The 12,858-nt window shown below is 40.3% G+C and overlaps 1 protein-coding gene across 5 annotated transcripts in view; it reads right to left on the bottom strand.

Moving 5' to 3' along the window:
- The window catches only part of Vps13b (vacuolar protein sorting 13 homolog B), a 529,582-nt gene that overhangs the window by 248,785 nt on the left and 267,939 nt on the right, over nucleotides 1–12,858 (bottom strand). For 4 of the 5 annotated variants that reach the window (XM_021217240.2, XM_029548110.1, XM_029548111.1 and 1 more), the window contains exons 31-33: nucleotides 10,077–10,280; nucleotides 7,319–7,445; nucleotides 3,830–3,973 (exon numbers count right to left, since the gene is read on the bottom strand). In XM_021217240.2, the coding sequence (XP_021072899.1) occupies nucleotides 3,830–3,973; nucleotides 7,319–7,445; nucleotides 10,077–10,280 (475 nt within the window). Of the gene's footprint in view, nucleotides 1–3,829; nucleotides 3,974–7,318; nucleotides 7,446–10,076; nucleotides 10,281–12,858 lie in introns of those variants that run through there. The other variant, XR_003845462.1, reaches the window with a different exon arrangement.

The raw sequence follows: 12,858 nt of genomic DNA, 5'->3' as shown, positions 1-12,858 counted from the left end.
GCAGCTGTTGTGTTCCACTCACCAGTAATCCTAAAATTGCTTGGGCAGTCTGCTAGGGACTTTGGGGGTGTCCGCTGAATCTGAGCCCTAGGTGACCTGGTGCTGTGCGGAAGGGACTTGAGTCTATTTACATCACTTTAATGACTTCCACAAATTTACTACAGATGTATTTAATCATCTGTAAGTCATCAATAAGTAAGCTTCCTTACTAATTCTGATTGTATATTATTTTATCACTGATAAAAACGTTCATATAATTGGGTCTCAATATCAACAATTCCATTTTCCAATAAGGTAAAACCTTTGAAAAGTAAAGTGGTTGTGTCAATCAATATCACAGACAAGCTAATTACTAGGGAAGAAATCAAGGCTGAGTAGTAGAGCATTATTTGGGAAAGAAAACAGAATTGTACATTTGGGTTCACTATTAAGGCATAAGAGGGAACTGGGACCTGAGAACCTAAATAGAATGCCAACTGTAGAAGTATTCTACAGTGTCATGTTCTCAGAGGTGAAGACACAAGAGGATGGTGTACTGTGGCAGTGAGCTAGGTGACAAAGGACAGTCTCTTCCAAGGGTTGCTGAAACTGATTGCAGATGCTAGATAGTGTTATTAACATCCATGTTCAGATATGTAGGCCATTTATGGAATCAAAACAATTTATAATATAGAAGGCACTATGGTAATATTTATTTCTCCTAACCACCCTCTAAGACTCTCGGGCATAAACAAGAAAATATTACTTAAAAATGCTTCAATCCCACTTGGAAGGAAGAAGAAAGCAATCGCAGGAGAGGGGAGGGAGGGAGGGAAATGGGTGAGAAAGGGGACAGGGAGGGAAATAGGGGAACTTGATCAGGTATTGGGTGGGGGTAACAGGACTGAAGTCCTGAGGGTCAGCAGAAGGAATGGGAACAGGCAATCTCAGGAAGTAGGAGATGAGGGGACCCTCCAGAATGCACCAGAGACCTGGGAGGTGAGAGACTCTCAGGACTCAAAGGGAGGGACCTTAGATGAAATGCCCTATAGTGGGGAGAGGGAACTTGTAGAGCCCACCTCCAGCACATAGACAGGGCATCAAGTGGAGGGTTGGGATTGGTATCCTACAGTCAAAACTCTGACACATAATTGTTCCTGTCTGAAAGAATTGCAGGGACAAAAATGGAGAAGAGCCTGAAGAAAAGGAGGTCCAGCGACAGTCCCAAAGTAGGATCCAGCTCTAGGGGAGGCCCCAAGACCTGACAGTATTACATAGGCTATGGTGTGCTCACAAAAAGAGGCCTATCATGATGGCCTTCTGAAATAACCAACAAGCAGCTGAAAGGCTTAGATCCAGATTATTTTCACCCAACCAATGGACAGAAGCTGCTGACCCCTGTGTTTGAATTAGGGAAAAGCTGGAAGAAGCTGAAGAGGAGGGCAACCCTGTAGGAGTACCAAGCAGGCTCAACTAACCTGGACTCGGAGATTGCTCAGACACTGGGCCACCAACTAAGCTGCATACACCAGCTGATATGAGACCCCTCCCCCCCAACACATATACAGCAGAGGACTTGCCGGGTCTGGACTCAGTGAGAGAAGTTACATCTAACCCTCAAGAGACTGGAGGCCCCAGAGAGTAGGGAGGCCTGGTGGGGTAGGAGGTGGGGAGTGGGAACATCCTTGTGAAGACTGGGGGTGGCGGGGTAGAGGAGGTATGGGATGTGGAAGAGTCAGAAGGTGGACTGGGAGGGGGATAAAATCTGGACTGTAGAAAAGGATTAAAAAAAAAAAAGAATAAAAACCAATGATTTCACCAATGTGGTAAAAGTTTAAATCTGCAGTTAAGATTAAATGCAAATATGTTGACTAATTAAAAAAAACAAGAAAACGACAAACAGCATATTCTGGGAGTCACAAATCAGTAGCCATGTTGAGAGGGACGGTGAAAAATCAGAGTACAAATCAATGTTTCTAGAGACAGGCCTTACTCCATCACATACCTACATGGAGGCCATAGGTCAACATCAGGCATCTTTCTTGTCTTTATCATTAATTTATCACTAATATGAAATAATAGTTGTTTAGGTTAGGATACACATTTAAACAAACATATATCTTTGCCCCCAATTCTCCATCAACAACTAGGTTCAAATTAGGAATTAAAAAAGTAATATATATTATAAGATATAAGATAAATTAGCCCTTTTGAACTATAGCTTGATTCATTAGAGTATTAGCATAACTAAAATATATTTATACTCATGACAATTCTAATGTGGTTTATGTCAATAACTCATGACTGGAATCTGTTCAGAATTAATGCTCATACAAATACTTTTTTAGGGATAGGGGTGACACCAAATTATGCTTTGTTATTAATGCCACAGAGTATAAAGCTCACCATTTTTAAAGAATCATCGAGCCCATACTTCCAAATGACCATCAAAAAGGAAGAAAGAACCGCACAAGCACCTTACAAACAGCTGTCACTGGCGTCGACTTGATGAGCATGTGAGGAGTGCTCAAGTCATTGTCACAGTGGTAATGAATTCTAGGTGCTAGGTATCTGCTAACACCTGTACTTACTAAGAGGCAAGCAGGAAGATAAAGATTTAACACTGTTGTTAGGATGCATGAATTTCCCCCCAAAATCTGTGACTTAGATTTCTTTAAGGAGTCAACAACAACAAAAATATGTATAAGTAACATGGAAATATAGAATTCTCTTGTCCATCCTCACTTGCTTCAGGACCATCAAAAAATACATAGGGAATATTTTTAATTTGTTCATTTTTATGTCAGATAATTATATTTTTATGTATTTTCTTTAAATATACTGGAAGACATTTGGGATGCTATATAAATTTATAGTCATTTTAAAGTCATTACTGAATGAACAAATTATGGGAGGTAGAAGATGGTCAGGGTAGAGACATCACAACTTTTCACACTGAACTTAGTCTTGTTTGTTTATTTTTGTGTTTTTAAATGAAGTCCACGTGGAGAGTACAGTCAGCGTATGATTTCTGACAGGCAGGATGTGAGCTGATTTGAGCAGCTGTAGTTCAACTCTGAGGTACCTCACTCTGTACCTCAGGCAGGTTGGTTCTCCTTTTCAACCCCAAAGTCTCACCTATCCAACGGGCAGTGAGCACAGGTTTCTCACAGGATTACTAGAATTTGCCTGAAGATCTGTGAGCAAATGTGCACAGAAAGGTTGCATGTCGCTCACTGGAAGAAGAGCTCACTCTTCCACATACAGTTTCTCACAGAAGATTCATTCTCCTTTACAGACTTGAGTAAAGAAGTATGGGAACAAAAAGCAGAGAAAAGCTGTCTGGGGAAAATCTAACAAGCACACCCCAGCCCTGCTGTGAGCACCTGATTCTATGCGAGGCATTCTGAGCCTTCCAACAAGCCAACTTCAGAACAAAACTGAAATTCTAAGTAAGCATTCAACCTATGATCAAGGTCACTGACCACCAAACTCAGAGAATGCTTTCGGGATTATTCCTTGAGGATGCTACTACAGAATGCTTACAAAGTTAAAGGCCCTATCCATGGATGTAACTGAGTAATTGACAATGACACCAGGGTTCTTTCTCACAGCACACTTTAGAAACAAAATCTTATTCCTAACATTTTCTTAAGTCAGTCTACAGTGATTTGTTGAGGTTGCATGACAAGAGGAAAAGAGACTACACAAACTAAAAACATAAGACATCAATCTAAAACAGTTTATGGACAAAAAGTTAATGCAGGCTAGTTAACAGAAAGCATTTAGTTAAGTGTCCTTTGTAAAGTTTGTAAAAATGCAATAAGAATAGACACCAGGTAATAGTTACCTCTGTGGCCTTGGTTGATGGCTCCAATCCACTCATATTTGCTACTATTAACTGATGTAAGAGTTGAACCTGAGCCACACTTAGGAAGAAGTCCAGGTTTGTGGTTATGTTCACTTCCAAGGAATGGCCACACACTAGAATCTCCTAAACGGGGGAGGGAAGGGATAGGATTAATAGAAAATTTGACAACAATAGTCCTCAGATGGTTTATCATTGTTATTGGATACTTGCACTTTCTAACTCTCGAGGGACTCAAGTACACATATTGATGAGGAAAGCAACGCTCACAAGCACAGCTGCAAACAGTTCAGTGGTGAATTCCCCACCAGGCTGTGTGCAAGACAGGTGTCAAGGAACACTAGCAAAGTTTCCCCTTTTCAGATCCATTTGTTTTTATTTTCATACTTTGAACTACTGGTATTGTTTTTATATGTAATTAGTGGTGCAATTTTGCAGGAAATGTACTAACAGCTACTGAGAATCTCTTATACAGCAAGCCCTACAGCAGAGTTCTGGCTCCCCATCAGGAGTACCTCCCCCTCCATGATTACAGTGGCCTTCAACGCTAACATCTGAAAACAGGATGCTAAAGGTAGGCAGTTAAAATTAGAAACACCGTAATATAAACATTAGTCAAAGTCTACAATAAATGATTTATAACAAAGTAAAAGGCTGAAGCAAAAGATATCAACACTAATTTCTCTTCTTTAACTGCCAGAACCTTGGCAGCAAGAGGCAGATGTCGGTCACTTAATGGGAGCTGTTCTTCATAACTGTGTCACTTGAACATTTACCATTAGAAACCACTCAGAGGAGGTGAACAAAAGAAAAATTAATGTAGAGCTTCAGTTAATGAGCACAAATCCTGCCTCATATGGACTGTTCAAACGCCTCCAATTACTCCTTATTCAGGTCATAAAAGAACAGACTTAAGGATACTATAGCTGGCCCTCATACACACCAGACAGTTTAGAGCTGCTTTTAACAAAGCCATAAAGAACAGCATGTCTGGCATGACTATTTTCCTCATAAAATTTCTTTCACAAATTTCCCATATTTATTATATTTATTTTATTTCCCAAGTCATGATGAAAAAGGAGAAGAAAATGGTTTATAAGTATCTTCTCATTATAACGACTCACAGTTATAAACATTTCTATAAAAATGATAGTTGAATTAGTAACATGTCCTATAATTAGAGGATGAGCAATCCTAATCTAGTGCTGACCAGTATGAAAGGCAGTGCGTAGACTTAAGTAGACACAGTGACAGGGTATGTTCTACTCCTGCTCCTGCTGTAACCATCTGCCCGACAGTTTCCTGTCTAGAACAGTGTGCAGGGGGACCGGGGCACTTCTTCCACACAACTGAAAAAAGTACAAGGCAGCCAGCTGATAGGAAAACCAGTGTGCGGTGAGCCCAGGCTGTACACAGAGCATTATGGAATGCGTCCTGGCCTGTTCACCTGACAACGAGGAATTGTTACTAAGGCCTTCAAACCAAATTACCAGTTAATAAAGCTGGGATAGAATTATATTAGCATTTTGAGATATTTTTATTATCATTTCTTTGTGATGACAAGTTCTTAAGAATATAAGAAAGGAATATTTCTAGACAAGAAGTTCTTCATTCAAAGAGATTTTGTGGTTTTGTTTATTTTGTTTCTTCTTGTTGGTTATTTACTCGTCTTTTATTTTGTGATAGTTTTGGTGGTCAAACTCATAGCTTCCCACATAGCAGGCAAGTACACTACATGGGTACTACATGGCTAGACCTAATATTTAAATTTATTGAACCAAATATAAAACAAGAAGTTAAACAGTTTTCTAATGTGTTCATGTATGTGAATCATGCCTCATTTTCAGTTTGGGTGTATACCTCATAAGGTGTTGTGTAAAGTCTACACCAGTTATATTACTAAGAAACCAGCTATAAGACTTACTCCTTACACAACTTTTAGGGTTATAAGGAAACCAAACTAGCTCCTTCTCCTCGTCCTCCTCTATCCTATAGGAACTTAGTCTCTTGGTGAAGACCCAGGGTCTCTTGGTTCTTCCCTGCTGCCCTTCTCAGCCTTTCTTTCCAGACCATCTCCACTCTTTGGTGACTCCCCCCAGATGACACCTGTACATGGAGCCCGCCGCAGCTGCAGTACCCCTCTACCCTCATCACTGAGGCTTCTTCAAGAAGACAGCAATCAACACAAAACCTCACAATTAAACGATGTTTAGTGAGTAAGAGACTTTGGCAAACTTATCCCCAAATGGGATGTCTACATCAAACCCCTCCCCAGCTAAAGGTTCTGGGATCTCTGAGGAATAGGAGGCAGAAAGATTCTAAGAGGTGGTGGAAGATACCAATGAAACCGTACCTTCCAGCACAACAGGATGTATACACAGGCCAGAACCTGTGACCACAGCCACAAGATGGAAAAGGGAAGTGGACACAAAGGCTTGTCCCTAATCCAAAAGCTATTTTCAGCTGATTCTTATAGGGAAAAAGAAATGGATTTTTTTCCACTGGAGTGTCAGTGGACACAGGAATCAGTCTAGGCTGAGCATCATGCCTAGGGTAGCTGTCCCCTCCCCCATAAAGACTTCATGGTTAATGTGTTTTTGTGTGTGATTTCATGATTTTTTAAAAAAAGGTTTTCTTTTCTTCCTTTCTCCTTCCTTCCTTCCTTCCTTCCTTCTTTTGTTGTTATTTTGTTTTTGAGACAAGTCTCACTGTCCTGGAACTTACTATGTAGAGCAGGATGGCCTCAAACTTAAGAGATCCACCTGCCTCTGCCTCCTAAGTGCTGGGATTAAAGGCGTGGGACATTATGCCACACTGGTTTCTTGTTTGTTTGGGGGCAGGGAGGGAAGGAAAACATGAAGATGAAGATGAAGGTGGGTGAACAGAGAGGTGAGGAGAATCTGGAATGAGTTGGGGAAGAAAAAAAATGATTAAAATATATTGTATGAAAAACTTTTAAATGAAAAATTAATTAAAAAAGAAACTAAAGTAGGCCTAACTTTTGCCATATGAATATTATAAACCTCAAATGAGATTATACAAAAATTATTTTTCAAAAATTTAGAGAAGGAATATAAGCTTCCTATTGTTTTAAATTATTACATATATCATTTTTCACTTAACAATAGATTATAAGCTATTAGATGCATGGTGAGCTGAAAATACTCATAACTCAATTAAAATTTTTATTTAGTAAACACAAATGCAATAAAATGATTCTTTCAGATCAGGTAGCCAATGGGAGCTGTGCCTCAGCTTCCTCACTGGGAACATTCAGTTACTAAGAGTCACCTGACCTGACAGGGTTACCAAGAGCAGTAGAGGACTCAGTATTTCTAAGTCTTGATGGTGATTGTCATTAGGAATAAACTACTGTGATGTAGTAGAGGATGAAGCACTGAAACGGTAACATACAGAGAAGAATCACCCCATTACTCGGCTACATTGGAGTCTAAGTTCTTCCGTTCTAACCTCCATATGCAGACTTTCTTGGGAGACTATTTTGGTGAAAATGATGGCAGGTGCTCCAGTTATTCGTACAGAAAAATCTGTCAAGATGGGTGTCAAAATTGCTCTCCTTTCTTGATGATGCTGTATGCTAAAAAGATAAGGCAAAAATTGTTATTCATTAAAAAATGAAAATAGAAAACTATTCTTCACTTGCTGTTTTTGAAGGATAACATTCCTTTTGTTCAAGTCTGTACTACAAACACACAAGCAAAGTCTCACCATTGTTTTGAGAGTGTCTATATGGTTTTTACAGTCAGTTCCTTCAGTTCTGTAAGGTCTCAAAAAACTGCCACAGAAAAGAACCTCTGAGAAATTCAAATGAACTTAAGCAATTTCCTAACAATGTCATCCTAGTTCTTATTACATTTTCTGTTTATAACTCTATTTGTTCTTGCAAAGTTTCTTATCTCTTTTGTTACTATCAATGATCTATTTTTCAGAATAATTTTAACTTCCTATTTTTAATATACTGCGTTCAATTTGACAAAGACCATCTCCCCTTGCCCCCAAACAAATTCTCCCAAGTCTCCCTATGTAGGTCTGGCTTGCTTGGAATTTCCTTTGTAAGATAAGCCTGACAGTGAGCTTGCAGTGATCCACCTGCCTCTGCCCCTCTGCCCCTCTGCCCCTCTGCCTCTCTACCCCTAAGTCTCTCTGCCCCTCTGCCCCTCTGCCCCTCTGCCTCTCTGCTTCTCTGCCTCTGCCTCCCAAGTCCTGGGATTATAGACATGAGACATGGTGCTCAGCTCTTAAACTCTCTTTACTTTAACCTCAAAGATCCATTTCAGTTTATGATTAATAATCTGGATATTAAAGCCTTTGTCTACTGAATAGCTGTTGTATGTGAAAGTGAATGCGTTCCCAAACAAGTTTGTAAACCGGAAAGCTCCTTCTCAGTCTTATAACAGGAGTGAGGAACCAGAGCTCATGACTGGACTGTACCTCCAGGAGAAACACCACCTCCAGAACCTGGCCGGCAGCACATCACCTCCATTGCAGCTTCTGGCCTCTTTTCATTCTACTTTATACATTTCCAGCTTTGCTCAGCAATCTGTGCTTGATACCCACATTTGCTAGAAATTCGAAGGAGGTACTCCCTACATGGCCGAAGGTGAAACTAACACCACCACTGAGAAATACAACTTCTGGCACACATATTCCATGCGACTCTGCAGTTTTAGTTTTCATTTTATGAACTAATACATCAGTATGTTTATGTTAGACTAGAAGCCACACCTCTAAATTTCCTTTAATATTAATTTAACATTCTCTATAAATACAACTTTATTAGTCCCTTATGATAAAATGATAAATTAGAAAGCAGAAAATTGGCATAACTTATACCTCATGTGAAAATATAAAGTACAAGTCTTTCTATATCTTAAAAAAAAAAAAAAACTATTCAGGATAGCCTAGAGAGCACTAATATCTTTTGTTAAACTTCCAGTGGGCAGTGCTTTATATGGTATGTGCCAAAAAAGCAAATTGGATCATCTGGTTCTGTGACACATAAGTATTGGATTTCAAGAAAGTCAATTTTAAAGAATTAAGAGATCTGGTAAGTAGAGAGCAACAGGAAGAAACATTAAAATCTGTGACTACAGAGGAGAGATTTAGATCCTAAGAGACACCATAATTACAGTCTAATTGCTCAAATTCCATAAAATGACAAATGTGAGAAACACAAAACGTGACGCGCTCTGGAGAGGAGTGCTGAAGCGAGCTGCTTTACAATGACTTCAAATGGAAGCCATGGCAGCAAACCAAGTGGCTACAAACTCTGAAGCACTGTGGGAAAGAAAGTATACTTGTCCCCATCATTTTACTTTTCCTCACTTATGTGATGAGTTACATCAGTGACACTAAATAGAAAAGGAAAAAGGAAATCACATCAAAACAGCAGCCATCTGTACTGTGAGGGCTTTTCTTCTGCGCTATCACTGACAAACACGAAGTAATGATGAACTTTAAAAAAAAAAGCAATTTAAAATTTTATAAATTAATTATTGTCAAAGACGAATCACAGGAGGGCAAAAGAAATGCTGAAGGAACAGTGGTTACCAAGCCCGTCAGTTTTGTGGCAGGTAATGTACAGTGTTCAAGATTACAAAGGAACCAGAACCCCAAGTGTCCGCAGAGGTTGGTGACAGACAGTGAACTGCTGACCTAGACCTGGGGCCTAAGGCTACAAAAGCGCCAGCCTATCTCAGACAGAAGAAGAGCAACTGCCTAGCCTTGCAAGAGCATGCTGAAAGTCGCAGAGATCTCCCTAGAACATGGAAAATAGTAGGATTTACCCTTTTTTTATTTTTTTTAAGATTTATTTATTTATTATATGTAAGTACACTGTATCTGTCTTCAGACACACCAGAAGAGGGCGTCAGATCTCATTACAGGTGGTTGTGAGCCACCATGTGGTTGCTGGGATCGAACTCAGGACCTTCAGAAGAGCAGACAGTGCTCTTAACAGCTGAGCCATCTCACCAGCCCGGATTTACCCTTTTTATGTGTGCCTAATTTATATTATCTCGGATATCCAGGAATAACCATTTTGAGTTCTTTATAAGAACAAAACAAAACAGCTATAGTTACAAAATGGATTCATGTGTGTAATGAAAAGCAGTACCAATACAAAAATATCTGGGTTGGGCTTGTTAAGAGTACCAACTGCCCTAATAATGAGATTAGAAGTGTAAGCCATTTCCCAGGCCTTTCCTACCTGCTGGCCATGTTCCACTCCAGGGCTGGGTTTTGAGAGTTCCTCTCACTCTCTGTTGGCACTCCTCCTGAGCCACTGCCTTTCTCTGGTTTGAGTTGATCCCACTGGGCAGTGCCGATATTGATGGACTGCAGGTCTATTTGGTACTGTCTGTCTTCAATTTCTGATCCAGGATCTCGAAGAATTCCTAAGTTTAAGGCTTTCCTGAGAAGGCAGTGAAAAAGGTAAACATATTCTATGGTTATTTGCTATACTATACTGTCATAGTCATGTTCGCCCTAATTTGACAATCAAGATGAATGCTCGAATTAGTTAATAAACTAGGTTAATCTGAAGGAGGCAAAAGCTAAAACAAATTTTCCTGAATGGGACTCAACTTCAATTTAAAGACTTTCTCCCAGCTGAGGGTTCCAGTAAAATGAGCCACAAAGATACAAATGTTATCAGTCACGCAGTACTCAGGGTCCAGCAGGAATAGGAAGAACAACCAGGGCCTTAGAATTCACCAACACACAACAATATGAACTAACCAGCACCCCCGGAGCTCGGGTCTCTAGCCGCATATATAGCAGAAGATGGCCTATTCGCCATCATTGGTAAGAGAGGCCCCTTGGCCTTGCAAACTTTATATGCCCCAGTACAGGGAAACACCAGGGCCAAGAAGTGTGAGTGGGTGGGTAGGGGAGCAGGGGTGGGGGGCGGGTATAGGGGACTTTCGGGATAGCATTTGAAATGTAAATGAAGTAAATACCTAATAAAAAAATGGAAAAAAAAAAAAAAAAGAATTCACCAACACAGAGCCAAGTGGTAAGAAACATGGCTGCTCCACCTGGTGATCCATCCCATATACAATCACCAAACCCAGACACTATTGTAGATGGCAACAAGTGCTTGCTGACAGGAGCCTGATATAGCTGTCTCCTGAGAGGTCCTGCCAGTACCTTACAAATACAGAAGTAGATGCTCACAGCCATTCATTGGACGGAGCACAGGGTCCTCAATGAAGGAGCTAGAGAAAGGACCCAAGGAGTTGAAGGGGTTTGCAGCCCCATAGGAGGAACAACAATATGAACTAACCAGTATTCCCACAGCTCCCTGGGACTAAACCACCAACCAAAGAAAACACATGGTGGGACTTATGGCTCTAGCTGCATATGTAGCAGAGGATGGCCTAGTCGGTCATCAATGGGAGGAGAGGCAGTAGGTCCTGTGAAGGTTCTATGCTCCAGTATAGGGGAAGGTCAGGACCAGGAAGCAGGAGTGGATGGGTTGGGGAGCAGGGGGAGGGATAGGGGTTTTTGGAGGGGAAACTAGAAAAGGGAGATAACATTTGAAATGTAAATAAAGAAAATATCTAATAAAATAAAAAGAAAAAAAAAGAAATATAAATGATAGAATGACCAGTAAGAAAAAAAGAGAAACCTGGCTTCTTAAGATGGGAATATCCCCAGTGTGTGGCCAAGAATGAAAGTATTAGAACTGCAGAACTACAAGTAAAGATAGAATCACTTGAATTTAAAACCCAATCAGATAACATGACAGAAGTGATTGTACATGAAAAGAGAAGAAATGAAGGCAACTCACAGTTGAAACAGGGTTCAGATACATAGTCAGCCGAGGGAAGAGACCCTTTTAAACCCTCCGTGGACGTTTAGGGAGATAATACAAAGAATGAGAGAACATAAAATCTCATTAAGGAGCTGGGATGGGGAACTGGCAGCCTTGCAGGCCCTGGAGGAGGTACCCTTAGTGTCTGCTTTGGATCCGACACTTGTTTTTCCCAATACCACAAGAAAAGAAAGCATATAACTGCTTCTGTATAGGTCTCCTGATAAATTAAAAGAAGCAGATACCTCTATCCAAGGGAAGAGAGACATACTAGTCTGATCGATCTAAAGCATAAAACATTATATGCCATTGTATCATTCCATAAGACTTAATTCAACAGGGCTTGTCAATCACCGGGCCAGGAGCCCACATTCAGGAAAACCTGACTTTCCTGAACAGAATGCAGAAGCGCTGGGAGGAAAGGTAATCCTAATGAGATAATGCACTTCCATCCTAGAAGTCCCACCCTTACCATGGCTGCTAAGGCAACTCCCTCTAGGCAGCATTTCTAAGGCTGCCCACTTTTCTGAGTTGAGAAAAGTATAATTTTTCCTTCCTTTTGTATACTACTCAAAAGCCCAAGTATGCTTGCCAGGACACCGTGAGGTTCTCACTATTAATCTGAAGCCCCCACTTCTGCCATACAGCATCTTGTGAGCTCCACTGCTAAACATGGTGGCTTTCTCTGCCCCCAACACAGAAGCTGTAATTTTTTCTTTTCATCTCTGTCGTCTCCCTCCACATAGATGCTGCTGGGACTGACAGCTTGCCTACCTTGTTTTTCTTTCGTACTCTCCATTCTGGGTTCATCTTTAAATTCTTTTGTTAAAAGTGAACAACCCAGAAAAGATCCCAGAAAGTGAACCTGATTTTCCTGGTAACAAACTAATCAGAATAAGTATAAATGATTCATAGATTCCACTTAAATCATAAAACCATCAAGTTTAAGTCATTGCAGTTACAGCCTTGCCCATGAGACACATCTAAAATTTTAACAACAGGTTAAGTAAGCTAATAGAAAAACAGATACTAGACAAACCTTGATCAAAAAACCCTTGTTAGAAGTACTTAGTCATTATAGTACATAGATTTAACTCTACTTCAATAGTTACTCTTTAGTGTAAAACTTAATACTCTCTCTCTCTCTCTCTCTCTCTCTCTCTCTCTCTCTCTC

The sequence above is a fragment of the Mus pahari genome, chromosome 17, assembly GCF_900095145.1.
Source record: "Mus pahari chromosome 17, PAHARI_EIJ_v1.1, whole genome shotgun sequence".
Lineage (NCBI taxonomy): Eukaryota > Metazoa > Chordata > Mammalia > Rodentia > Muridae > Mus > Mus pahari.
Note: the sequence above shows the minus strand (reverse complement) of the source record. Positions and strands in the feature narration are given on the sequence as shown.